The 25,770-nt window shown below is 50.7% G+C and overlaps 9 protein-coding genes across 9 annotated transcripts; 5 read left to right on the forward strand and 4 right to left on the reverse strand.

Moving 5' to 3' along the window:
* Positions 1-268: 268 nt before the first annotated feature.
* Positions 269-2,182, forward strand: C8Q69DRAFT_40919 (hypothetical protein). Its single transcript, XM_028628238.1, has one exon. The coding sequence runs from the start codon at positions 655-657 to the stop codon at positions 1,711-1,713; it is 1,059 nt and encodes a 352-aa protein (XP_028489540.1). The 5' UTR covers positions 269-654; the 3' UTR covers positions 1,714-2,182.
* A 1,781-nt stretch (positions 2,183-3,963) lies between these two features.
* C8Q69DRAFT_41019 (cyclin-dependent protein kinase complex component) lies at positions 3,964-6,173 on the reverse strand. Its single transcript, XM_028628288.1, has 2 exons — positions 4,508-6,173; positions 3,964-4,395 (listed from the first exon to the last, which is right to left on the reverse strand). Exons 1-2 carry the CDS (start codon positions 5,831-5,833, stop codon positions 4,117-4,119), a joined length of 1,605 nt encoding a protein of 534 aa, XP_028489541.1. The 5' UTR covers positions 5,834-6,173; the 3' UTR covers positions 3,964-4,116.
* A 1,342-nt stretch (positions 6,174-7,515) lies between these two features.
* Positions 7,516-8,172, reverse strand: C8Q69DRAFT_440957 (proteasome component; the record flags this gene model as incomplete). Its single annotated transcript, XM_028628702.1, has 2 exons — positions 7,516-7,837; positions 7,898-8,172. 2 exons carry the CDS (start codon positions 8,170-8,172, stop codon positions 7,516-7,518), a joined length of 597 nt encoding a protein of 198 aa, XP_028489542.1.
* Positions 8,173-8,698: 526 nt separating this feature from the next.
* On the forward strand, positions 8,699-10,191 carry C8Q69DRAFT_41041 (BEM46 family protein). Its single transcript, XM_028628296.1, has 4 exons — positions 8,699-9,006; positions 9,067-9,579; positions 9,640-9,765; positions 9,856-10,191. The coding sequence occupies exons 1-4, from the start codon at positions 8,867-8,869 to the stop codon at positions 10,022-10,024; spliced, it is 948 nt and encodes a 315-aa protein (XP_028489543.1). The 5' UTR covers positions 8,699-8,866; the 3' UTR covers positions 10,025-10,191.
* Positions 10,192-10,662: 471 nt separating this feature from the next.
* On the reverse strand, positions 10,663-12,040 carry C8Q69DRAFT_524497 (putative F1F0 ATP synthase assembly protein Atp11). Its single transcript, XM_028633588.1, has 2 exons — positions 11,821-12,040; positions 10,663-11,750 (listed from the first exon to the last, which is right to left on the reverse strand). Exons 1-2 carry the CDS (start codon positions 11,991-11,993, stop codon positions 10,874-10,876), a joined length of 1,050 nt encoding a protein of 349 aa, XP_028489544.1. The 5' UTR covers positions 11,994-12,040; the 3' UTR covers positions 10,663-10,873.
* Positions 12,041-12,936: 896 nt separating this feature from the next.
* On the forward strand, positions 12,937-14,164 carry C8Q69DRAFT_41098 (putative FAD dependent sulfhydryl oxidase Erv2). Its single transcript, XM_028628300.1, has 4 exons — positions 12,937-13,354; positions 13,432-13,560; positions 13,618-13,938; positions 13,994-14,164. The coding sequence occupies exons 1-4, from the start codon at positions 13,143-13,145 to the stop codon at positions 14,010-14,012; spliced, it is 681 nt and encodes a 226-aa protein (XP_028489545.1). The 5' UTR covers positions 12,937-13,142; the 3' UTR covers positions 14,013-14,164.
* Positions 14,165-15,730: 1,566 nt separating this feature from the next.
* On the forward strand, positions 15,731-18,241 carry C8Q69DRAFT_41102 (hypothetical protein). The gene is made up of 3 exons (XM_028628301.1): positions 15,731-15,898; positions 16,004-16,126; positions 16,505-18,241. Exons 1-3 carry the CDS (start codon positions 15,878-15,880, stop codon positions 18,107-18,109), a joined length of 1,749 nt encoding a protein of 582 aa, XP_028489546.1. The 5' UTR covers positions 15,731-15,877; the 3' UTR covers positions 18,110-18,241.
* A 541-nt stretch (positions 18,242-18,782) lies between these two features.
* On the reverse strand, positions 18,783-22,546 carry C8Q69DRAFT_452948 (hypothetical protein). Its single transcript, XM_028629594.1, has 2 exons — positions 21,453-22,546; positions 18,783-21,305 (listed from the first exon to the last, which is right to left on the reverse strand). The coding sequence occupies exons 1-2, from the start codon at positions 22,426-22,428 to the stop codon at positions 19,069-19,071; spliced, it is 3,213 nt and encodes a 1,070-aa protein (XP_028489547.1). The 5' UTR covers positions 22,429-22,546; the 3' UTR covers positions 18,783-19,068.
* Positions 22,547-23,175: 629 nt separating this feature from the next.
* Positions 23,176-24,823, forward strand: C8Q69DRAFT_440963 (hypothetical protein; the record flags this gene model as incomplete). The annotated part of the gene is made up of 8 exons (XM_028628703.1): positions 23,176-23,281; positions 23,343-23,392; positions 23,445-23,473; positions 23,529-23,680; positions 23,733-24,025; positions 24,080-24,370; positions 24,434-24,544; positions 24,590-24,823. 8 exons carry the CDS (start codon positions 23,176-23,178, stop codon positions 24,821-24,823), a joined length of 1,266 nt encoding a protein of 421 aa, XP_028489548.1.
* Positions 24,824-25,770: the final 947 nt, after the last annotated feature.

The raw sequence follows: 25,770 nt of genomic DNA on the forward strand, positions 1-25,770 counted from the left end.
GTTCATCTCTTTTGGTATCTGAGAAGACTGTGTCTCCTAATCATTTTTCGTGGAGATATAGCCCCATCTTTCTATGTAGATCTATGTAGACGTCTCCATCCCCCGATGCCACTTTAGTATACTCGACAGAAAGACCTCGGGAATCCCTCTACATATTACCCATCTACATTTACGAATATCCGGTCTCGCCATTTCCTCTGTTTATCTTTCCTTGTGCAAATGTTTCCATCAAATTGTGGGAGGCGACTTCCAGTTCTTACTTTTTGGGCCAGAAAGGGGCAGCAACAATCTGGATATTCCCTATTCCTGAGTCCTTTGCGGCAGTCGCTCAGGTCGTGATGCGATGCTGCTCCTTCCCTGAACCATGATATATTGCCAGAACAGGAAGCTTCGCAGCATCAAGTCTGGGAAGTCAGTACTCATGGGTAGAAGGGTATAAGAACCCACCTGTTTTCCCTTCCTGTAGCTCTTCTTCTTTTCCTCCTTCAACACCTTCTGGTTCGTCCTGGCGCGCATATCGTATTGCATTCGCATACCGTTTCGCATCGTCCTCCACCGCTTTAGCTCTCGCAAGCTTCTTTTACCCTCTCCTCTCCGCTGTACCTCTGGTACATCCTTTTTTCCTCCCAGACGGTTACTTGGTCCGCTGTCACGATGTCAGCACCTCGTTTCCCCAGCCGTCTTCCGCGGCGTATTGGGGACCGGTCCGCCGGTCTTCCTGCCTGCGGTGTCAATTCTGCTATGCAGCAGCGTGATCGCCAGTTCCGCCGCCTTCACAGCTGTTTGCACCCGGCGAATCCTCCTCCTCCGCCCCCTCCCGTGGATCGATCGAACCTGACGGTTCATCGTCCCTTCCTCCGAGTCTACTCTGGTGACCAGCAGCGTCGCGAGGAGCAGCCTGCCAAGATTCCTCGCTCCTCATCCCCCCCGACGTCAAAGGTGCCAATGACTCGGCCCTCTCGCCTTCCTGTCCGCTCTGCCGACTCTCCTGTCCGGTCCTCGATCCGAGAGGATGTGGCTGCCCGTCCCTTTATTCGCCGTACGCAGCGTATTGAGGAACGGCCCGATCCTGTGCCTCGCTTGTCAACTTTCCAGAGGTCACAGATGCCCGTCTCTCGGCTTCCGAGACTGCACCGCCCCCAAAGCCGACCTGCCGACCCCCCTACTCGTCCTCTGGATCAGCAGAACTTGACCGTACGCCGTTCTGTCTTCCGCAGCTCGTCCAAGCTTGCACCTAGAGTGCCTGTTCGTCCTGCGCCACGGCATTCTGCTGTTCCCTCTGACGAGTCCCGACCCCGACCGGATATAGTGGCCCGTCGTGCACTAGATCCCCAGTCCTCGGCTTCCCGACGTGCAGTTCCCCAGGAATCGGCCCGTGTCTTCGAGCTCAGTCTCGCGGAACGCAGAGCAGCTCGAGAAGCCCGACCTCGACCTTGGTCGCAGGAAGGTAAGTCGTCCCTTCCAAAGGGATCGTTCTCGACTCTTCGCCAACCGGTCTCGACGTCGTCGAATGACCCCAATTCGGTATCTGCCCGTGCTCGCCGACTCATCGCATCAATCCGCTCGGTTCTTGGCAAACCGGCACTCTCGAAAGAGGATGCCAGTGGAAGCAAGGACAAGGGGACGAAGTGTGTACGGTTCGGTGGTGTCACGGTCAAGACCGTTTCGAGGTGGATCGACCCGAACAAGCACGTGTTCGAGGGCCTTGTCTGAATCCCCCGAGGATTACAAGGATGGAAGGTGAGAGTGTAAGGTAAGTATAAAGGTAGGTGCCCCCCTCCCCCAAAACGAAAAGAGCTGGGAATCAAGGTATTGCTGGCCACTTTATCTTGTTTCCAAGCACCAAAAAAAGTTGAAAAGACAAAATCATCCTAAAGAATCTCGGGCGAGAAGCCCATTTTGTTGTCATGTATCCATAACCGTGCATGTATTATATTCCTGCATGTATTACCCTTTGGTTGGCTCTGGTCTCTCTCCGGAGAGGTCATCCAGGTACTGCTGACGTTGTATAGGTCGTCCCGCACGTGTCCTTGTCTCACCGGAGACGTCGGTATGGTGGCGCGCTCGATGCGCTTTCCAGGTGAGTATCTTGAACATCAAGAAACAAATTTATGCTGATCACATTAGGACATCTCAACGGGGCTCCCTACAGGGTATAAGGACGTATCCCGTACGCGGGGGTAAGGCGCATCCTCGGCGAGAAGACGTGTTGTGGACGAACGAGATTACCGCCACCATCGGGTCGGACTGACGCGCCCCGGACGCGAGTTATGGTGGTGTGGCTTTCGAGTCACCATGGTACGTCTCTAGGAGTGGTCAGATGCTTCACAATAATAGTTATCTGACAGCATAGATCCGACCCGTCTCAGATTCCGCTTCTGAGTATGCGCCCCGGACGCGAGATATGGTGGTGTGGCTTTCGAGTCACCATGGTACGTCTCCAGGAGTGGACAGATGCTTCACAAGTAGTAGTTATCTGACAGCATAAAGACCCGTATCAGATTCTGCATCTGATTATGCGCCCGGACGCGTGTAGTGCTGGCTAGCTTTGTAGCTTGTTATTCGGTGCGTTCTCAAGTCCTTCAATCCTGCGTCACTTGTGGTCTCTAACTGCTGACAGGTTAACGACTTACGACTGCCGCCGCATTCCGATGGGACTATTGGTGGTTGGATGTCGTCAGACACATAGTATGTCAGTTCACCATACTGTACTGCTGCAGAGTGCTAATTTATCTTCTAGTGAGATTGCATGTGGTTATCATCTGCGTTGCTACTTGGGAGGAATCGTGGATACCACTCCAGATTGTTATCGTTGTGCAGTCGTATTGCCTGTCTCGTAAGCTACTGTCATATCTTTCACAGTGGAAAACGCTTGCTGACCAATGCAGTTGATGAGACGGCTAGACGCTGCGATTGCTGTTGTTGTTGTTTTTGACACTGCGATGTATTTCTTATCGGATGTATAACTTTAACCCGCACGCATCGTATAATGCATATCTTATGCTGTTTCGTCATGCCATGTTGTATATCGGGGAGCTTGGAGAAGTGTGCACCGCCGTAGATACTGAGGGCATAGTGTAGGAAATGAAGCTGTAGTTCGAATAAAGTAAACCAAGAGTTGGGAGTGGAGCCGGAGGACGGATCGGATCTCCCCCAGTCACATGACCCAAACAATTCACCTTATGGCTAGTTATTAGTGAATATTGCCGCGGGGATTAGTCATAGGTCGCAGAAGAATTGTATGATTTCCAACAGCTCTAAATTGGGAGGATGATACATAATAGGATTGAAATGTGATGAAATGCGCAATTAAAGCAGCAGATACGTCCCTTGTGCTCCATATACTTTTCAAGTTGAGCATTGAATTGTCTGATTGTACAAGATACAGTTGTTATGTACTAAAGTACCACTACATCGAGATGTGGGATTCCTGAGAGAGTCGAACTTAGATGACGATGTGGGCGTAAGCGGTCCTAGTGATCATGGGATATGAGGAGTCCCGAAGCTGAAGCGAGAAGGTAAGAGTCAGAGTAAATAATCGGCACAGTACAGTAGTGTCAGGATAGATGGATGATGAGAGGCGGATGCTTTGATGGATCAACATGAATTGGTAAAAAGAAAAAAAGAAAAGAAATCGAACACAGGGAAAGATCCCCAAGCTAAAGAACAGACAATCCCCTTCCTGACAGATAAAAAGACACAGATAAACAAACGCCCATATAACGCCAGCAGTTCGACTTCGGACACGGTAAGATGCCAGAATGACAGCACAAAAAAAATGCTAGATATGGAAGTCAGTGGAGAGGAATGATGATGAGGCCAGTTTACAGCAATAGAATCGTGAATTGATAATGGTCCGGGAGATGAAACATGAGTCTATGGGGGAATGGACTAGAGGAGAGGGAGGGGTCTGGGAGACCCCAGAGAGATCCGGATAATCGGACATCGTAAGAGGTTGAGGTGATGACAAATGGATAGGTCGATACAACCGAAAAAAGCGCCCACGCTCCAGCATAAAACCGTTGGTTTGGTTTCTATCATGCCAACATGAAAAGTGGATGCCGACACCATATATGATAAAGAGACGATCATCGCCTGATATTATCGGCTGCCGGTTTAGGGAGGTGTAGGAGTTTGCCTAACCTCTGTGTCCACGGATCGGCTGCCTCCATTGGGCCGCATATCGTTATGCGAGCTCTGTATCCCGGAAGGATTCACTCCAGCGGCAGCAAGAGCGGCTTGTTGCTGCTGCGCAACCACCTCCCTTGCATAAAACTCTACCAGCATCGTCCCATATGCTTCCAGCTCTTCGACAGGGACGGAAAGACGGAAGTCGTTCAATAAGAGAAATTGTAGTTCAAGATGGTTCAACTCGACTAGAGGTAGCCCACCGACCTAAGGGTACAGAGTTAGCAATGAGTGATAAGGAAACGAGTATGTCTCGACGTCAAGAGAAGAGACGACCGCCCATTGGGCCGAGAGAGTAGCTGGGTGGCCAACGACATACCTTGGCGTATCGTGAATTGGTATAGAAAACATCTGAAAAGAATTTACTGGCGCACGTTACACCTGCTATCACCAGGCGGTGAATGTTGAAGCTGTCTACAACGAAAAAGTGAGAGAGTCCATCGTCGTCCTCCTGCAGCTGTAATGAAGGGGGTATCGAAGACGTCGGCGATTTCGGATCCTGCGCACTCATACCCGTTGACGATGGAGGAGTGACCATCGACGATTGAGCTCTGGATCTTTGAGGCGTCTGGGGACCCGAGGACGGGGGTCTAGGTGCATCCGGTTGTACAGTAACGGTGCGCTGGGCCCGCCGCCGCAACCGCTGGAGATAGTCCCTGTTCACGGTCTCTGTCATGCGGTCAAAATAGACCAACAAACTCAGAAAGACCTCGTATGTGGTCGGACAATATTTGTGTATCCGACTGAGGTAGTTTAGAATAGTGATGCTCGGCACGTTCTTGCCATGAAAAGCTAGAACGCTGGTAGCCTGCGGGCTAAGAGCTGTCGTCCCATCCGGAGGCGGAATATGTCGATGTAGATTCTCATGCTGCAAGTCATTCGTGGTTGTGATCTTGGTCAGCAACCCTGCCACCATCTCAATGATGTCTGTCACCGGCATCGAACTGATTTCATATTGGCGGCCGACCTCGACACCTCCCTCTCCCGATCCCTGGGACCGCTGAGACTGCGCTAGAAACTCTTCACTGGCGAAGCTCTGGATATGTGACAGATCCCGCACCTTGATGCGGCTTGGAGAGGAAGCCTCCGAATTCCCTAGGGACCTCGTCGATCGATGGGTAGGATGTAATCGCGGAGAGGACGGGGAGCTCGTCCAGCCAGATGCCGCAGCAGTTGCTGTGAGGCCTGACGGTCCTCGGGCATGATAGGCAGTTTCTTGCCCTTCCCCTGCGGGATCCTGTCTTGGATGCGCTGAATGATGGTGGGTAGAAGGAGGGGCGGGGTGATCGGTCATGGGCGCGGCAGTAGAACGGTCGTCAGCTGAGGGAGCTACCGCAGACGGTCCGCTAGGAGGCTGAGTGAATGTGTGAGATTGAGCATTGATATAGGCTGGGATCTCGTGAGAGCGCCGGGGCGGCAGATTTGTAGACGTCGATGGCGGGACGGTGGCCGAGGTGGGGGTATTAGCGGTGGAGGCAGACCTGGAGCTGCCAGTCTCCAGCTGCGAGGGCTGTGATGTTGAACGAGAAGACGGCCGAAATGGAGGTTCAGAAGACGTCGTCGCCTGGTTGACCGTACCTCCCAGCATCGTGTATGGGGGATGGACCTGCTCCGACACCGCGTGGCTGAGGACGACCGATCCCATATCAGCCCGGCGAGATCGAGGCGAAGCGAGGGGAGTCGATCCAAGAGGGGATCCCCGCTATGCTTTCACGCGACGCACCCCAGGTCAGCAGGATGCTTTGCCAGCAAGAGATTATAGCGAGAATAGCAGATACACAAGCGTCTCATACAGGCCAGGAAAGGAAAGGCCCGCTTATCGCAGCAATCCGAAGAGAAAGCCCGTCTGCTTTTAGCCCACGGACTGACGATGCCAGCAGGACAAAACTGCTTTGATCACAGCAACACAAACAACAGAACTCCAACCAGAGGCGGAGCGAGGAGGGAATTACGGCCACAAGCTCACACCACAAGGAAGCATTGCGAGATGGATCGCAAGATGGATGTGGCGGTGTTGAACGATGGCCTGAAGCCTGGGAGGAACGACGATAGACCCCCCGTGGTCCCAGACTGGAGATGGAAGGACGCTGGAACGGAACGGCCCACTCCAAGAGGCCCGCCTTGAGGTCAAGATATCCTGCTGTTCCGCTGACGCTACTAGATTTCCTACCAAAGCACTCAATCGGATGGCCAGACTGCGAGTGCGTTTGCCTGACTCTCCGGTGTGATTTAGATACGAGTGGCAGTATCGCGTCGCCGCTGGGGATGAGATGACGGCAGCAGAGCCACGGGCAGCGAACCAGAAGCTACCGCAACCTCCACCGGAATGACACCAGTGGAAACGCGAAAGAGAGATAGTTGCCCAGACGCGCAGGAAACAGTTGGGGAAGATGAATCGCAGAGTAAGGACGCAGGATGGACTAAAAAGAGATCTAAGGAAGAAACGAGACCCCCAACAAGCGCTTCCAGCAAGAGAGGGAGCGAGCAGATCGAAGGGACAGATGGTCTCGATCGCGCAATGCCTTGTTGCAGCCCGTCAGAGGACGCGATAAGTTACGGGCGATGTTGGAGATGGGCGAATGATGTTGCGCCGGCCGCGCAGGTGGCGGAGGGCGATGTGATGATTCCAGAGCGGCGATCGCGCCTGTCCAGGAGCGCCCAAACTAGCGAAACTCGAACTCCAGACAAGGACCGTCAGCCCCGTCGACCTCCGTGGCAGGGGATAAAAAGGGACAGAAAGGAACAAAAAGGCCGAGAAGCGCCAGCACGCGACTCTCGCTGTAGATGGATTCTTCTTCCTGTATCTTGGAATATCTGTCGTTGAAGATTGGATATGGCAGTGGCCCAATGGCAGCTGAACAGTACATAATCCGCCATGTGACGAACTAACTCGAGGAGATCTGTGAGCATTCAGGATGGACAATCTTGGCGGCAATGGTTGACGTCTAGTTACCTGGCCCATCCGGAACTATGACCACCAGCTTATTCCCTTACAACTAGCTAATGATCTATAGCTTACGGGGCAGCATTGTCCATTGCATCGTAATAACATCTAGGGATGAACATGACCATACCCAGTCACTTGGATTTGACACAGCAAGTCACCAAGAAGATCACAGTGCATCGTTAGAAACAAAGAGCTTAAGAGCTCTGCTGCGGCTATTACGGGGAATTCACTACGAGTTGCAATGAGGCTGAGACAGGAAACCCGTTCAAGGCCATCGGAGGCGCTGCAATAATGCCGAGGACACTTGCGTTAGATCAAAACAAGTCCTCCTAATGCGGTAGAAGTAAACGGATCCGATCGTCGTATTATTAGTACACTCATTACTTCGCACCTGGCCCAGTGTAGCCATTGTCCGGCAGGTACAGATGTCGAATGGCGCCCTTGGCCGTCAGGACCACCATACGGATAACACCACCGGAGCTGCCGTCCCACTTGATAGCCTCCTGCAGGGCACTCTTCACGAACTGGACTCCCTCCTCCTCCGTCATGTCTTCCTTCCAATGAGCGTCACAGTAACCGTAGATGTAAGTTGAGCCAGACCCGCCAATCGAATAGGGCTGCTTGTGGAGGGAACCGCCCAGCGGTATCGAATAGACCTGTCCACCGTGTCGCTTGTCGTATCCCGCAATGATAATACCGGCACTACAAAAGCACGTCGTCAGTCTCATTTAAGCAAGGGATCACTGGACATGAGAAACGCACCTCAGCTGGTCCTTGTTCTCATAGCACAGCTCCTGGAAGAGCGCAGCCGCGGTCTGAGTCGTGGGGGGTTCGTTGTTGACGATCCCGTACATGTTCAGATGGTAAGAGACGATATCTGCAACCGCCTGGGTGTCGGCCGCAGAACCGGATCGGCAGCACCAGATGGTGTCGTGAACCTGGGTCAGCTTGTCCGTCACTCGATTCGCGATGTATGCTCCGGTCGTCGTTCGGCTGTCTGCGCCCAGGATGACTCCGTCTCTGAAGGTGATTGCCATGCTGCTCGCGGTTAACAAGACGACTTTCGTTGACCGGTGAGGTCATGAGGCTCACATTGATGTTCCGAGGCTGAAAAGTGAACGGGTTAGCTGGTAGATATGGACGTGAGCTGTAACTGGAACTCACTTCACTTCTCCTTTCTTCAGATGGTTCATATCGACATGGATACCATCTAGCAACCCGTCAGCAGAGTGCCGCACAGCTGGTCTGGGACATGACAAACTGACCCTCCCCCAGCATTCCCGTCACACCGTGGTCCATCATCTTTACTCGAATTTCCCCGAGGCTGGTCGTCAAAGTCGTATAGCTCCTGTCTAGAAGATAAAGGGCGTAAGGGGGATAAACGGAGGATGAACAAGCGATACTAGGTCTCGAGCATGGAAGCTTAGATAGCGAAGGCAGACGACCAACGCGTTGGCGGCGGAGCTGCAATGGAGCTGAGGCGGCGGGCGGTGAGCCATACCGAGCGCTGGTTGGCTGGGGCGTTAAGTAGAGGCCGTCCCGAGATGCTCCTGGAGAGGCTGGGGTCTCTCCCCGCGTCCTGCGAGACATCATCGGAACTAGAGGAGCCCTGGATATCAAGTCCAGAGCTGCAGGATCTCCGCCTGTAGACTATTATATTAACCTATCCCACAAACTTTTAATCTGGCTGAACAAAGGCGCCATTCGACCTCATCACTCGGGTCACAGACCATGTCTGAATCACCTCCACCCCCGCCCCAGTGGAATATCTCCACGATTGCGAGCAGCGCTGTCCAATTCCTCCGTCTGCCGGTGATTGCATCGTCCGGACTGGCTGTGGTCGCTAGCGGGCTTCTGTACTTTAAACAAAAGTAAGCCATTCTGTATGAACCCAATAGCCCGAGGCACCGAGACTGACTCAATGGATGCAGCGAGCTCATCTACCCAAGAAACGTGCCAGTAGATGCGCGCACGAATGTTCCCAAGCCGAGCCACTTTGGAATCCATGATTTCGAAGATTTACAGATCCCTACGCCCGATGGGGAGTCGCTCAATGCGCTTTTCCTCCGGCCCCCCAACAAGCGTTTGTCAAAGAACGTCACCATTGTGATGTTCCATGGAAACGCTGGGAACATTGGCCACCGCATACCTATCGCCCAGGTCTTGGTAGAGGCACTAGGCTGTAACGTACTCATGGTGGAATATCGTGGGTACGGGTTGTCAACTGGAGTGCCCGATGAAACAGGTCTGAATATCGACGCTCAAACAGCGCTGGATTATGTCAGGCAGCGCGCAGAGACAAGCGGCACGAAGATCGTCATATATGGGCAGAGCCTAGGCGGGGCTGTCTCAATCAATCTGGTTGCTAAGAATCAGCATAAAGGCGACATCGCCGGTTTGATTCTCGAGAACACTTTCTTGAGTATTAGGAAGTTGATACCTTCGTATGTATTTGGAAATGATTGAATATTAACCCATCACGATTATGACTAACGTAACGACAGAGTGTTTCCGCCAGCCAGATACTTGGCGCGGCTTTGTCACCAATATTGGGCCAGTGAGGATGTGCTTCCGAAGATCACCGACGTTCCTATCCTTTTCCTTAGCGGCCTGAAAGATGAGATTGTCCCGTGAGTGCCACATTTTGAAGATTTCCGTTATATTCTACTTCTATGCCCCAAACAAGGTGATGTGGCAGGCACTAACGTACAACAACTTAGTCCATCCCATATGACTCAGCTCTTCAACCTCTGCAACTCCAGCCGGAAGGTGTGGCGTACGCTTCCCAATGGGCAGCACAATGATAGCGTGGCCGAGCCTGGCTATTTTGATTACATACATTCTTTCCTTATGGAGGAAGTTGTCGAAAAGGAGCATCGAGAGTCTTGAATTCACTAGTCCGGTCTCAAAGGGAGGTGACTGGGCCGCAAAAGTGGGATATACACGCATTTGACCCCTCGTCCAATGGCTTGGGGTTTCACTCGAGCGGTCTTTATCTCACTTATCCATTACCGACTGTGTCGCCTACAAGGTTCCACCGCTCCCACGGCCGGCTTGCATATCGTTGGCACTCCTCCTTTCACTTTCTCTTCCGTTCTACAGTCTCCTTCATTAAGCTTTCAGATACCCCGGCGCAAAGAGGCTCATCTATACCCGGACATACTCATCATGTACAACCAAATGGTGTCCAGAAAAGGAACATCCTTTCCATCAAGAACAAGGCATGGGGCCACGTGATATCTATCACGGAGATACAGGCTACCTGATTTTTTGCTTTCTTGGTTTTATTGTTATGGGCTTGGCGTTATGGATTAGTTCTTCTTCGTCCATGGCGGAGCTGCCTGGACTTAATATTGTCTTTGTCGTGCATGCTTTTGATATCGTTACCTTCATCTGGTCATTCAAGGATCGGCATTGTTATGGGCTTTCACTAACCCTTTTCCCGGTCAATGGAGTGTACATGATGGATCCGTGTCTTACATATGTAGCTAATAGGGAATTTATTTTTGGTACAATCCACTCGGGCTATCCCGATGTGCCGTTAGTACATATATGTCTAATTTACATGTTAACATAAAATATGGTCCTTAAGATTTTAAATAACAGAGGGGACAGTCCGATCATAAAAAGAAAAAGTCTATTCCGACATTCAGTAGAGACATCCACCGGACAACAGTATACTTCCTGAAGAGCGGATAGGACGTTGAATCAATAATGGCACAAAAAGTCTCCGTGGCATCACGAAATCTTTTCCGCCTCCTCCATCAACTCCTCGACCTTGAAGTGTTCCACATCTCCACTCGTGAACATTTTCAATAGCTCTCCCTTTCTTCCGCTCGCTTCACCACCGAAGTCATAGAAGCGCTGCACACAGCTCACCAGCCAGCTGGCCTCGGCCGGGGAGACGCCCTTGTCAGGAAGGACCTGACCATGCATCAGCACGAGGCCCTTCTCGTCCGCGAGGTCAAGGTGATGCGTGATAGTGGTGTGGGGTTCCGCGAAAGATCCATGCAGCTTGTACGCGGCGAGGTGTGTGAAAACGATAGTGGACGCGTGGGTGTTGGCGGTCTGCGATGGAGCATTCGATGGAGGCGGAGAGGCAGGCGGGTGGAATCCCCATTGGAGGAAATGGATATCGGCACCGCCAACGGCCGTCTCGACAGGCTTGCCATCTTCACCAGGTACCTGTTGCGTCTGCTGTCGGGGAAGCGGGAGGATGAACTGCGGGTGTTGGCGAGCGGCCTCGGCGATACGTCTATACGTTTCCAGCGGAATACAGGCGCAGATCGAGTTCGGGTTATTGGCATTGCGCAGTCTCCAGAGCGCTTCGATCTCCTTGTTCGGAAGCGTGAGGATCTTTTCAATGTCTAGGTAGGAGCTGAGGGGTCGGATGCCCGGCGTCTGCGAGGTAGGTTTGGTGGCTTCCGCCGCAGCTTTCACTGCCGGAGAAGCTTGAGGGGGAGGTGGGGGAGCTGGAAAAGGTGATTTCGAATCTGGAGCGGTAGTTGATGAGGGTGCAGGCTCGGGTGTCGCGACCGTCGCTGCCTCTCGTCGGAGCTTCTCGATCTTCTCCTTGTATGCCGCTTGCAACGACTCGATGGACTCGTGACCCTCTCTGAGAAAGGCGTTAGGATGTTTTCTATAAACCCAAACAGGTATACGAGACATTCAGTCCAACTACTTACTCCTTCGCCTTCTTATCCAGCTTAGCCTTATACTTCTCTATGATATGACTCCGGTCATGATGCGTAGCGAGGAAGCGCACGTCGTGAACCTGCGCCCATCGTCGCTGCTGGTGTCGTAGCGGGCATCTGGCTTTCAGAAGGCCCTGAAACACTGGCGACCTGATTGACCGCATTGTGGACAGAGGTGGGGAATCAGACGACAAGGAAAAGAAAAAAGTTGAGATGAGATTCGAGATTGGAGTTTATACAAGTCGGTCCCAGATTGGCCGCACCTCGGAGTGCCATTGTGGTTACTGTGGTCACCCGGATTCGGGATGTTCAAGCCACAACCCCGTATTATTAGTGTAGCTGCTTTAGTGCAGGACGCTACTTGAATTATGCCAAGGAGTCTAGATGGATGGATACTTCAGGCCTGAAGGGTGTTAAGTCCATTTATGTTTCTAGCTATTAGCCGTATGGTAAAATCATACTAGAGGAATAACGCCCGGGCATTGAGTAATTGATCAATTTTGGGTTAGAAACATCCATACCTAGTGATCAGACGCGCTTCGCGCTTAGCTTGTTGGTATAGCCGCGCCACCTTATGCCGGGGAGGCATAGAGGAGCCGGCTCGAGCTTATCTTGACCTTGGATAGATGGAACATGTCGAGCACTCCTTATTCGATTCAAGTTTCAGACATGTGACTTCCCTATTTGTCTGATCGAATAGAACGATGCGAAGATAGAGTATGGCAGGCCATGAAGAAAGAGATCCACGCATTATCTTGTCTTGGTCTGTGGCAGAACGAGCGTAACAAATATATGGGGCAACGCTCGTGGTTTGAGAAACGAATAATATTATACCAGCAGTCTATTAGGCACGGTTCAAAGGATAACTACTGTCTAGATAGTATGTATTCTAGACTCTGAACTTCAGCGAGAAAGTCGATTAGCTACCTACCTACCTAGGTAGGTAGTTAGTTACCTGCATAAATCGTATATGATGACTCATCCATTTAGCTACTGTTTTATGAACATCGCCACGTGGAGCCGCGTTGCGGCTTAACAGTATCCATTCCGGAGAAGGAGTCTCCGTTAGATGAACAGCAACGGACTCCAATCTTCGTTCGCCATCCTCCAGAAGCCCTCCGTGGAATAGTTCTTGTCGCTCCTTGATTTCATTTAACATTAATTTTTTTTTCTTTGCAGCTGCCGAATCTGTTTCCTTCAACTTGCCTGGATCACATTGTTGCAATTGACGCCTTGCTGGCGCCGCTTGCCCCCGGAAATCGAACCATTGCCTTGAAAGTACAGCAAAGGGTATTTGTTTGCAGCCGCTCAACATGGGAAACAGACCTACGATACGCCTCATCCTGGTGGGCGCGATATTCGTGACGTTCATGATTTTCATGCTCTTCTGGCTGCCACAGGGTCCACCCAGCCCGGCGACGCGGGCGCCCGGTCACTTGGAGAAGTCGACACCGAATGTTGTAGTCAAGGACGAAATGCTCAAGGGGGAAGTGGTCATGCCGAAATTGGGGAACGAGACTGCCAAGTAAGAGATCTTCCAGAGGAAGGGGACATGATGCCAAGATGGGATTACAGGCTAATGGTGCTATTTCAATACTACAGGGCGGAGCTGGGTCGGGCGACTTGGAAATACTTCCATACCATGATGGCTCGGTATCCAGAAGATCCAACCGAGGAACAGCAGGAGACCTTACGCTCCTTCGTCTACTTGTTCTCCCGCCTCTACCCCTGGTACGTTGTTCTCTGATAACCCAAGCGCATCCGGCCGCGCCGCTGACTGTTCTATAGCGGCGAATGCGCCTCTCACTTCCAGCAGCACTTGAAGAAATACCCTCCGCAGGTCTCCTCTCGGAACGCAGCCGCCGGCTGGGCATGCTTTATCCACAATGAGGTGAACACGATGCTGGACAAACCTCAATTCGATTGCACCAAGATCGGCGACTTCTACGACTGTGGCTGCGCGGACGACGACGAAGTGGAGGAGAAAGGTGCGAAGACGACGGGTGAGAAATCGCATGCAGAACAAGCAACGACGAAGGCCAAGACCACAGGACATGACAAGGATGTGGATTGGGATGCCATGAACGCGGTGGCAATCTCCAAGGAACCGTGAGCATATCCGGTCTCTTTCGCGCCGAGACTGGTAATACTGATTTTCAAGTAGGCCGATGCGGGGTGGATAAGGAACCACACCAGTTCACCATTTTCGAGGCGTTCCACATTGGGACTTTCTTTACTTTTTTCTTATCCAAATTCCGTCACCCTCTCGATTCTCTCTGGTTTCTTTCCGATACAGGTTCGTTCGATACGGGTATCGGGCTGGCCTCGAACACACCTCTCTCTCCTACATAGTGCCGGCTGGCCGGGAACTACCGAGTATTCCATCAGCGTCCTCCTGCGAGGCAACACGGAAACTTCAGGTCGCACCAAACCTGGTCGATATGGGATGACTCTTTTCCCACCGTTGGGACCCACATCGCTCCCGAATGCCGAACCCCAAGTTCCCCTTCGGGTCGCAATGGGTGACATCTAGACCAGAGACGCTCAGTCGTCGCAGCCAAAATGGCATCATGGCCGGCCCAGGATGGAGACTTCTATGCTTTTATGGGGAACACCCGCATGCACCGGGCGATCCTGGATCCCATGACCCGCCAAAGACCGTTCATAAACCATGCGGGTGGCTGGTGAAGTTCTCGGGCGGATCTCACGACGTCCTGATGGTGCGGCCCGGGCTGGCCATAGCTAGGCGATTTCACAATCGCTCGACAGTTAGTTTAGCTTAGTATGGGAATGCGTACCCTCCATCAGCGGATTCTCGAGCGCTGCGTCTCCGTGCGCAATTTGCTCCATCTCTCTCTCCCTCTCTCTTTCTTTCTTTGCAGCCGACGAGGCGCGTCCTTTAGTCGTCTCATGTTGATTTCGTAGATATCACGGACCCCTTCTCCTGTTCTGAAGTCGCATAAGCATGGGCCATGTTCTCCTGCGCTCCCGGTTGATAGTCGTGATCATGATTGGGGAGGAATGCGCCTGGTGCGCGTCGTTCCTCTTGTCCCCCTGGTGAAGGCCCGTATCAGATCATCATCCGCGGCCGCCCACGAGACTGCGATCGGCCACCTGCAGGCACCCCATTGCCGGGCGCGATAGAGGTGGGATGTGGTTGGTGCTGGGGATGCGATACCCAGTGACCTTTGCGACAGGCCTCCTGACATCCTCTGGTGCGACGGCGGCACCACACACTCGGGTTGGCCAGAAGATGATCCGTTGACGCATCCAAACCCTGTCGCCATGGAGGGGTTGTTAGGGGGGGAATGCGACAAGGCTGGGCGGCGCGTTCAGAGCTGATGGTAAACAAGAGCGACTCGACGGAGGGTTTTAATATCCTGCCCTGTTGCAAGCACGCGGTCGTCCCTGCGCTCCCTGTTCTCAGATCTGTTTCTTCTTTGCGTTATCATTTCTCGATAATATAGTTATCCAGACTTGATATGAATTAATGAGTTATTATTTACCTGTTCATCCCCCGCGATCAGCTTTCTAGCCATCCAGTTCATCCCAATTGTGGACTAGCGTCGGGGCCCGAAGCAGACTAGCGTGGATCTGGTTCTCTCTGTCTTTTTGCGCGCCCAAAAAAAAGATCGCGCGGAGCAGAAAAAAAAGAAGAGCAAAATAAGAAAAACAGTCGCAGAACAAAGACGAAAACTGGAGAGAGATATTGGAGCACATTAAAGTAATCGCCAACAACGCAACCACCGTCATAGTCCCTCATCGTGGCCGTCGAGCTGGTTCCTGCAACTACTTGCTACCGCTATCCATCTCATCCTACCGCCTACGCAAAAGCTCCCGGCGCTCATCGCTCGTTCGCTGCCCTGTCTGTCTCATCGTCCCTACATTGGGCACTCAAGGTCCACGCTCGTCGCGCAGCCTTACAGGAGCCTTTTCAATCGTCCGAGTCACCGAGTCCCCGACCTCGGTGCCTGATAGTCCAACGTGGACAAAGGATCCCTCAGGCCTCGAACTATCCACCACCCGCGTGGTCAACGGCCGTGCAGCCATGGTGTCTTTCTCCTGCGAGGTGAGTTGGATACGGTCGAATCTCGTTCCTCTGCGCTCCAGCAGACGACCATAATACGACTATAGTCAATATTTAAATCAGGCTGACGGCGATTCATTGGTTTAGGCGTGCGGTGATGTGCTCACCAAGAAGAAGCTCGATCCGCATCGGGGGCAGTGTTATGGCGCTTCCTTCACCTGCATCGATTGCATGGTCCACTTCCAGGGAACGGATTACAGGTCGCACACGGTACGACGATCTTTTCTTTCTTTTTTGGCTCTTGTCTTTTTACGTGGTGGTGCGGTGGGCATCGTGCGTATCCAGGGTCTTAGCTAGGCATCGAGACCCGATCGTGGTGATTGGCGCCATATCCAGAATCTTGCAGGTCATTATTGCAGATGCCCATATATTCATGGGCACGCGAGAACAATGACGGCAATGCTGATTTGGCATCCGCCACCGCCCGATGCCTGCAGGAAAGCTGATGGCGGTTTGATTGGGCTTTGATGGCCCAATGCCATCGGCGACCCTGACATACGCGCATGTCGATGTCTGATTTTCTGCTAGTTTCTCTCATCGATTGGATATAATGGCTCAGGGCTAACAGTGAGATCGATGCGCCTGCAGTCATGCATGACCGAAGCACAGAAATATCAAGGTGCCCTTTATAAAGAGAAGCCGACCAAGCAGCAGCGACAGAAAGGAAAAAACCAAGCGACCTCAAAGCAGATCGCCCGTTCCAACGCTCGACCTCCCTACGTCGAAGACGCTCCTGATGCAGACGAACCGATCAGTCAACATCCTCCTCCACCCGCACCGAGTCCTCCGCCTGCGGCTACCGGCCCGTCCAAATCAACAACGGTGGCTACCTCCGGAAACGCTGTCAACGTCTTTGACTTCCTAGTCACTGACGAGACGCCAAATGCTTCAAAGGTCTCTCTTGGTGGAACCAAAGCGCAGATGCAAATGGTGAACCACGCGCCCTCCCTGTTCGAACCCGGCAAGGCGCTGGCGCGATTGGATCAGGACGTCGATGATGAACATCGGGAGTATGATATTGCCTATGAGGAGAATGGATTCTCCTACGGCGCGGAACCAATTAAGCCTTCTCTGTACCCGAACCAGACATCGAACATATCCATGGAGTTCATGACTCCTGCGCCGAAGAAGAGCAAAGACCGCAAGAGCTCACGCAAGACCCGACAGGCTTCCCCAGAGGATGGACAGATCAACACCACCAGTGACAAGAAGCGGAAGCGTGGCAATACCGATGCTGCTAATGTCAACACTCCCCATGGGGAAGACACTCCGATGCTCGATGCCCCCTCCAGTGTCATCAACAATGCGGGCACTCCGGTACTGAACCACTCTGGGCTGACCGGAGGTCTTGATCGCATGCTTCGTTCAGATGCATCACCTACCCCCGACTACGAAGACTACAAAGATGAGCATGGCAATCGCCGTTTCCAGGAGCCTGTTTCTCCTCTTAGGCGCAGCCGTCGTGCTGATAAAGAAACCGCCAACGAGAATGGTCTGGGAATCTCCGTCAAGGGTAAAGCCGGACGGATTATGTCCATGTTCGGTGGCTCTGCCTTGTCCGGCAGCAGCGGCAGCTCAAACGAGCCTCCATCCAAGGCGCTCGTCCGCACTCGCCGGCGGAGCTCATCTGAAGAAGAGGAAGGCTCTCGATCCCTGGCCAAGGTGCACAAATCCAAGAAGACTCACCGTGTGCGTAATGCATCCGACGGTCACGTTATTTCTGAGCCGCGCAAGTCGAAACGTAAGACGAGTGTGCAAATCAACGGCGATGGCCATTACGAGCTCTCCCGCCCCTCCCGCCGAGTCAAGATGATCGATTACCATAAGGACTCTGATCGCTCCCGTTCTCGCTCTCCCCGTGGCGAAGGTCGCTCTCATGGAGAGAACGACCGCCGGATGGTCGTCTACCGACACTCAAAGACCTCTGATGATGAACTTCTGCGCGAGAAGGCCCGCCACTTCCTTTCTCTAGTAAACAAGGGACCTGAAAGTGAGAGAGGGTGTTCTGTCCACAAAGCGCTGAAGAGATTCCACCGCGACTTCCCCTCGCTCGCAGGATCTGAGGACGGCGACAGCGCACGAGGACGGGGCCGTGGACGCAGCCGAGACCGTAAGGCTGAAGATGAGAGGGAACTGTTCCGCACATTGCGACTGAAGAGAAACGACAGAGGCGAGATTGTTGTCTTCTTCTAAGCGATCTACCATGTCTCGACTGATTGTAGCTCTTAAAAAAAAGCCAGTGGTTATGTCTAAAAAGCAGGCGTTGGACACGTGCTATAAAAGACTAGGAGGAGCTTGGAGTGTCTAGTATCGGCTTACTTTTCCATGTCATGCGATTACGAGTTGAGTTTGCATGCCTTGGTGTTCTGTTTCTATGTCTATGTTGTGACCCTGGTTACCCTTTTGCATATTGTATAGGTTGTCATATTCCCCAGCTCAGCATTGCATATTATGATTCAATCCTCATGTTCATCGCTCATAGGCTGTTGTCTTTGCAACTCGTCTTCGGTGTTTTCAAGTATGTGTATTAATGATGGTAACTGCAGTTTTATATATACTGCTGAACGTGATGATGATACTACGAAATGATTCTTCTGGTCGTACCTAGGCGCCTCAAGATAACCATGCAAGTGATCTGTCATATCGCATTTAACAGTAGTCTCTTTGGAGGTTACACCGTCAACATTACAGGACCTCCAGGTCTTGTCTTTTTGATTAATACATGAGATTTCTGTGACGATCTAGGATCACGGAAGCAAAGATTCTGAGAAAGCATATGAAAAGGAGATGATCTCTGGATTGCTTGGAGAACTAATTGACACCGAAATCTACCAGCTATTTATGCCCAACGACTCTATCCAAATGCCTCGGCTATTCTGAGCTGAGCTGAACATCTAATTAAACTGATCCATGGTTCTTCTCCCGTCTTTATTGATTCTATGCAGGTCGATGCAGGTGGCATCCCGTTGCAGCTGCTATCCGGTTTGTATAGGTGACACAGCAGCGGAACTCAGCAGGTTTGCAGCTCGCCCCCTGTAGGAGCCGCGGGATCTGACAATTTCTCCACCTTCACGCTCCCTATGGATCCTAGATACAGGGAAGCAGGTAGATATCTGTCTGCTAGATCGTTGAAAATAACCGTTTTGCCTGTCTTACGGGATCTCCCTTGACAGCAGGAGTTGTACGATCTCCCTATATCCACCCGGATAAGCTGTATCCATGTAATCCATATCTGCCTCTTTTTCCAACAGCATTTCAACAACATCATGAAGTCCCGTCATAGCGGCAATCAACAGGACATTAATGTAATTTTCGCCACTAAGTCCAGCACCGCTCTCTGCCAGCATTCGTACTATATCCCCGCCCTCCTCAATATATGCAACCTGCGAACCATGAGAACAACCTGCATTTCCCAATAATATTTCCGCGATTTTCGCGCGTCCTCTTTTGACAGCACCAGGCAAGGGATCTCCACGAAATGGATTCACCCCATTAATATGGGATATCTTTTGCAATAGGAGGTGTATGACCTTCTCATGTCCTCTTATGCAAGCAGCATGTATAGGACTCCAGTATAGCGCGGTGTTGGGACCTAAGTATTCGACATCGGCTCCTTTCGACAGAAGCAGACTAACAGTATCGTCATGTCCATTTGCTGAGGCATATATCAATGCAGTTGTGCCGGTGTCATCTGGTCCACCTATACCGCTAGTAGATTCGGTAACCAGTCTCTCGAGAATGTTACTATGTCCATTTAAAGCTGCCAGGTGAATTGCGCTCATTTTAGGGGATTCTTTGAGCTTTCCATGGGGCATGTTTGCATGCCAGAATAAAGGATACCAAAGTTGAAATCGGGATGCTGTGGTGTCGTATAATTTGTATAGTAGATCAACCAGTGTTGACCCTGATAGAGTCGACGCATTCCGAACGTGATCAGCCCAGTTCTCTGCCGCGTATCGAAGGAAACTGTGAGCGTTGGGCTCTTGTTGAGATCTAGAATCTTCTATGTCATCCATCAATAGATATCGGACACAGATCTCTGCCATTTGACTCTCGGCATCGTCCAAAGAGAAGTGATATGGAGAGCTGGCTGTAGGCTGATTGTAAAGGAGAAATTCCCTAGCAGTCTGGTGAATCAGATATACCTTCTTATCTGCTATATAGACAAACAGGCCACACAGGTGCCGTATCTTTTTGTCTAGCCCTTGCAGATCTAACCGAGCCTCATTTGCAGCTTGTGAGTCGGATGAGATAGCTATACCCAAGGCCATAGCCATCTCCTCCAAGGTCAGGGGACGCCGCGCAGCAACTATTATTTGCAAAATCTTCCGTGCCGTTTGTTCCTGGCCATCTGGCACTCGGCTGAGAATCATTTCATATGCTGTATTCACCGAGGCAGGAATTAGCCGAATTGGCACCTTGTCTGGCCGAAGGCTATTTCGGAAAGTAGCGCAAATGTCGTCCATAGCTGAGCATAGCCACAGATATGTCCGGTGTTCCATTCCAAGGAGCCGTTTCTCAATACTTTGTGCCACATCGTGTCGCAGAGATAATGTCGTGGCCAATTCTTCCACCCTTAATTTTATCACGAGATTGATTTCGTGATGGATCTGGTCGTTCTCCATCTCACCACGAAGGTGGATATCAGGGAAAGCAATCGTTACAGATCGGAAGCTTTCTAGGATCCTATCGTATGGGCGAGTGGTAACCAGGAATTTTAGTTGCAATTCTTGGGGCGAGGAAGCGGCACTATGGTAGAAGTCCTTGAGCTTTTGAATTAGGCGACTTTGATCAGCGTTATGGCATTCATCAAGCGCATCGAACACGCAGATGATAGCGCCGGAACATGCTGGATCAGATGTCGCCTCGAGAAGTATGCGCCAGAGTTGATCGACTTCTTGTTGGATTCTAGTCCCGTTTTTCTTCCAATACGGCAAAGCATGCCGCAGTAGCTCCGGCTGTTGTTCGAACAGCTGATGGAGGACAGCACATAGCGCACTGGAAAGGTTGTTTTGTTTATCGTTATCCTTGAAGAAGAAGTAACAAACAGATACCGTCGACTCTGAACGCTTGAAGTCATCCTCGATCAACGACCTGGCCAGAACTGACTTTCCGCAACCGGGATCAGCTGATATCAATAGGAGATCATTGCATTTACTCCCAAGCCAACGAAGATATCGTTCGTCCTTCAACACCCATTGGCACGTTCCTTCTACTCGGTCAGGATTGATGTTCTTGAACTGTTCATATGCTGATGTCTTGAACGCTTGGTGACAGCGCTGTTGTTGCTCTGCCAAATGAACCGATATGTACTCGCGATGGTGATGTTTTAATTGATCAAACATTCTTTCCAGCTCACCTTGCATACTTTCGAGCTCACTTACCATTTCTGCAGCCAGAGTTTAGTTTGGTATAAGCCACATCATTGTTTGATATTGGATCTTCAGACTACTCAACCAAAAGGAAATTGTTCCCTCTGGTCATCCTGGATCCTGGATCTAACATTTGATATAGTATCGACGGGGAATTGACTTACTGCACACCTCCTGCGCTGAATTATGACCGGAAACTTGTCCCCGCGGCATATATCCAAGCAGTTCTTTCGCATATGCAGCGGCTGCCAGCGCAGCATAGCCTTGCCAATGTGTATTCTTGTGCTCATCGGCATAATCGCAGATCCCGCAGATAACTAGACAAGGAAAGGCGCGCATTACACCTGCTGCTTGCGTTTCAACGCATAGTGCGCGAGTCTCTTGACGCAGCTGCTCCCTTGTCGACCCACGCTTTATATCAGCATCCCCCGATGCGATGATCCCATAATGTGGTAGCGGATCGTTCTCCCCGCGTTCAGGCCTTATCTCCTCCCGTTCTACTGAAGACCAATTACAGTCAGTAGCGGAAGCAGGATGATCGTTATTTATTTTGAATAACCGATCACTTCGTGGTTCAGGACGATTGAAAATCTTTCGTAGTTGTTCAGTTCTGTTGATCGTCTTTTCCATGTACCCCGGATAACGAGGATCATCAGTCAACATCACCCCCCTCATACTGCTAACTGCAGTCAATAAAGCTGGTGGAGGGCTATTTAGACTTCCTTTTCTGCAGAACCCCCGACCTGCTTCGAGCTTCCCTATATCGTACTGAAGGACGCCACCACAAGTGTCCTCGGGATAACTGACAACAATGTCACCAAGCCGTATATCATGTGTTGCTGATGGAATTCCTCCGCCGACTCCAACAACCAACCCGACCCTTAGTGACATGGAAAATGTCCGGACCATGTTATTTGCGACCGTGGCAGCCGAACTTATCCCATACCGCCCGTGTGGCAGACAAGCAATGACAACATAGTGTACACCAATCTTTCCCAGGGTGTATGAATTCGTATCTGCGCTATCCTGCTCCTGGAGGGTGCCGAAGTTCTCATCGAGCATCTCAGTTGCCGCCGCCATTTCAATAGGGAGGGCACATATCCAACCGATTTGAAACTCTTCTAGTGCGGGGCAAGGCATGGTTATCGTATCTATTCGGAAATATCTCGTGGTTTTATTAAGCAAACCAAATACTCTAGCTGGACAAAAATTGACTAGGTCAAAATGAATGAAGAAAATAAAACAAGTTACATGTATTGGAACAGGAATTGGAGAACAGAAGGGGTTTTATCATGTGTAGCTACTTGGACGAGAGGCGTTTAAATGAGCTAGGCTAGAATCTGATTGTCTGGGGACCGCCTCGACAAAATGATACAAGGTATGCTATACGGCATTCGTGCATGCAACAAGGGCTTGAGAGCAAGCAAATGAACCTGGAGATACGCAACTCCTGTCTATTATTGGTTGAACTTCGAGAAATAGCCGCCCTGCTCAGCCGTGGCTACGCCCGAAAGTCCATGCAGCGTTGATAGGCCGCCTCACGCCAACTGAGAGCGACTGCGCCCAATGTTTGGCGCTAAGTCAAATATCCATGTTGTCGAGAGGTGGTTGTCTTTAGGCCAAGGCTGGAGAAAATAGCGGCGCTGGCCATTTATACCGTAAGCTATGGTCTCCAAAGCTTGAGCTGTACTCACGGGGCAGTGCAGCAATAGTTGCATATCGAAGGCGGTTAGACACGAGGCTAACTAGCTAGTATTTAGTGCCAGCACACCGTTTCTCTCGAAGATGTCCTGAAAGCGCATAAGTTGGAAGCCCAGGATCTTCGCATTTCCATACCTCCGGGGAAGGCGATTCAACGTTTTCTATGCTCTAACATGCCCGGTAAACATGTCGGGCGACTTGAATGGCGTACTATCGAAGACCCAAGTCGAGTCCTCAATATGGAACTCCCAATGTCAATGCAGCGACCGTACTATGAAATATCGACGACACGGTAGTGATATAATCTAAAAGTCCCATTCACTTATCTATCCACCATCCTAATCACGTCTCAGGGAATGATAACTGGGAAGAACACACTTCCACTCTATGTAATGCGATCCGGGTAAGTCTGTGCCTAAGCGGATGCTCTGCAAGCTATTAACAGATAGCAACAGGTTGTACAATCATACTCCAGCGCCGTGGTGTGAGTTTCCCGCCTCGTGGGGAGCTGCGATCAAGTTGACTGACAATAATTCTAGATTCGGGTCCTCGAAAGAAATCAAAACCTGCAAAGAGTTGGAAGGTAGTTCTTTCTTTTGCAAAGGATTCTGGCCAGTCATACTCGACGATCTGAATGGATCTTTTAACTGCAAATACGAAGTGGATGAAGAAGGTGATGTGACAAAACACAGTTAGTGACCCTATTCTTTGCAATAGCTACGGCTCGTTCTTATGGACTGCAGTTTCCTGGAGCTGTTTCAAAATCAAAGAAGTCCAGAAAGCTGGTACATTATCGGAAGTCTGTTATGATTGGTCCCAAGTTGCAGTTCTTGTCCAGTTTGAGCCAGCAACAGGCCGCCAGACGGTCTTCTTCCTTGATCTTCCAGCAGACCGAGAATCTCAACTACGCGAATCGATAGACTCCACTTTTGAGGGCAACCCTTATATATGGCACGCTCTTTTCATGGAACAGGCCAAGGAATTGTATGATAAGGCTATCTGGTCCGTACGACATCTTGTACGGGACGTAGAAAAGGTCCGTGTCACTTACTGTTTCGACTACTAGTGGTGCTAAACCTGAAATTCGCAGGGACGGAACAGGAAACCTCCGATTGTGCTTGATTTCCCGGACCTACATGATATTGCAAGGCATATTTCTCACGTAAACGAAATTCTGCAAGTGGCAGAACACACAGCACAGCGCATTGTGCATGAACAAGCCACCTGGATCACCTGGAGGGAAAAAACAGATGTATCCCAGAGAGATCGCATGCGCTGGATCCAAAACCAGCAAGATCTCCTCTTCTTCACGAAGGAAATCCATTGTCTGAAGACTAGGTCACGATCTTTAGCTGAACGTATGCAAAACGAGATCAATCTGGTAAGTAAAAGAAAAAGAAAAAGCCTATTTTGTTCCCTATCCCTGTAACTGACTTCAGGCTAGGCATTCAATCTGGTCTCGCGGGACATGGGAAAAAGCGCCCAAGGTGATAATGCAATCATGAAAACGATTGCACTTGCGAGCTTCATTTATCTCCCAGGGACATTTGTTTCTGTAAGTTTTAGTATGCCACTGCTTATATGAAATCTCTGCTCATAGTATCAGGGTCTTTTCGGTTCAAACTTCTTCAATTTAGATAGTTCAAATAGCCAAACGATATGGACTGTTTCGAACAACTTTTGGCTATACTGGGCTATTACGATTCCTTTAACGTTTGGCACGGTGATGATATGGATAATATGGCATTATGTACCAGGTGTGAACAACTCAGTAAGGCGCATTTGGCGTCGGACAACCTTCAATTCGAACACGGATACCCCAGACATGTCATGATGTCCTTGGCATAAACGCACAGCGGCTGTTGAAGAAGTCGCTATTCCATTATGTTTGCATGGCTGTTTTAGATCTTGTCATGGCATGTTTTGTCTCTGGTACGTGGGTTAAGATGATAAGTAATTTTGCTAATATATATATATATATATATATTTCGTTTTTTGGAGGTATATGGCGTTATACCCCGAGTATATTCTGGCATATGGATGGTATCTGCTTTTCTTCCGGAGTTATCTGATATTACCCTTCACGTATAGATGGAATCTCTGGCTTCAGCTATATTGTGGCGAAGACTGAGGCGCCAAACACAAGGAGTCAAAACTAATCCGCTGAGGTCTACTGCAGTACCTAGTGTATCCCTTGAACGAGCGAATTAGGCAGCACAAGTCGTGTTATCGCCGCGTATTCGAATATCGATGTGAATAGGATACTGCACAAAGCACTACTTAGGCATGTCCATCTAGTGCCATGGCTATTCCTTCATAGATGCAACCTAAGTCCAAATCGACGGCGGATATCCGTATCCGCATCCTTTCTGAGACAAGTGACTCATACTTTGTGTATAAATAGTAGAACATAATTGTAATCAATTGTAATAATGACTCAAAGATAGAAGATGACTAAATAATAATAATGGTAGTTAACTGGTTAGTTTTAACGTATCGGATCATCCATCGCTTTAACTTTTTCTGCCCGAAAACATCGGCGCCACCGCCGGCAAAACAGACGGGCCGTTCTCCGAGATCCCACCAATGACAGGCCGTCATTCGCGGACATAGGCGTTAAGCTGCCGCCACCTGCCTGGACATCTCAAAAGTGCCTGAGAGCACCTCAAGCTCAGCTCTGCTCTTCCTCCTTCCATTCCTTTCAAGACAGCTGCACGGCACGCTGGTAATCCCAGAACGTCAATATCAAGCACTGGGTCAATCTATATTGCCGTTGAGGCC

This window comes from Paecilomyces variotii, assembly GCF_004022145.1.
Source record: "Paecilomyces variotii strain CBS 101075 chromosome Unknown C8Q69scaffold_1, whole genome shotgun sequence".
Taxonomy (NCBI): Eukaryota; Fungi; Ascomycota; class Eurotiomycetes; order Eurotiales; family Thermoascaceae; genus Paecilomyces; species Paecilomyces variotii.

Coding starts and splice junctions, on each gene's coding strand:
- C8Q69DRAFT_524497 (XM_028633588.1), bottom strand. CDS start 11,993: ATGCGGTCAATCAGGTCGCCAGTGTTTCAGGGCCTTCTGAAAGCCAGA. Junction 11,751..11,820: donor CTGGATAAGAAGGCGAAGGA/GTAAGTAGTTGG, acceptor CGCCTTTCTCAG/AGAGGGTCACGAGTCCATCG.
- C8Q69DRAFT_41102 (XM_028628301.1), top strand. CDS start 15,878: ATGGTGTCTTTCTCCTGCGAG. Junction 15,899..16,003: donor TGGTGTCTTTCTCCTGCGAG/GTGAGTTGGATA, acceptor TCATTGGTTTAG/GCGTGCGGTGATGTGCTCAC. Junction 16,127..16,504: donor CGGATTACAGGTCGCACACG/GTACGACGATCT, acceptor ATGCGCCTGCAG/TCATGCATGACCGAAGCACA.
- C8Q69DRAFT_41098 (XM_028628300.1), top strand. CDS start 13,143: ATGGGAAACAGACCTACGATACGCCTCATCCTGGTGGGCGCGATATTC. Junction 13,355..13,431: donor TTGGGGAACGAGACTGCCAA/GTAAGAGATCTT, acceptor TCAATACTACAG/GGCGGAGCTGGGTCGGGCGA. Junction 13,561..13,617: donor TTCTCCCGCCTCTACCCCTG/GTACGTTGTTCT, acceptor ACTGTTCTATAG/CGGCGAATGCGCCTCTCACT.
- C8Q69DRAFT_40919 (XM_028628238.1), top strand. CDS start 655: ATGTCAGCACCTCGTTTCCCCAGCCGTCTTCCGCGGCGTATTGGGGAC.
- C8Q69DRAFT_41041 (XM_028628296.1), top strand. CDS start 8,867: ATGTCTGAATCACCTCCACCCCCGCCCCAGTGGAATATCTCCACGATT. Junction 9,007..9,066: donor CTTCTGTACTTTAAACAAAA/GTAAGCCATTCT, acceptor CAATGGATGCAG/CGAGCTCATCTACCCAAGAA. Junction 9,580..9,639: donor ATTAGGAAGTTGATACCTTC/GTATGTATTTGG, acceptor ACGTAACGACAG/AGTGTTTCCGCCAGCCAGAT.
- C8Q69DRAFT_452948 (XM_028629594.1), bottom strand. CDS start 22,428: ATGCCTTGCCCCGCACTAGAAGAGTTTCAAATCGGTTGGATATGTGCC. Junction 21,306..21,452: donor TTCAGCGCAGGAGGTGTGCA/GTAAGTCAATTC, acceptor CTCTGGCTGCAG/AAATGGTAAGTGAGCTCGAA.
- C8Q69DRAFT_41019 (XM_028628288.1), bottom strand. CDS start 5,833: ATGGGATCGGTCGTCCTCAGCCACGCGGTGTCGGAGCAGGTCCATCCC. Junction 4,396..4,507: donor CCAATTCACGATACGCCAAG/GTATGTCGTTGG, acceptor CTGTACCCTTAG/GTCGGTGGGCTACCTCTAGT.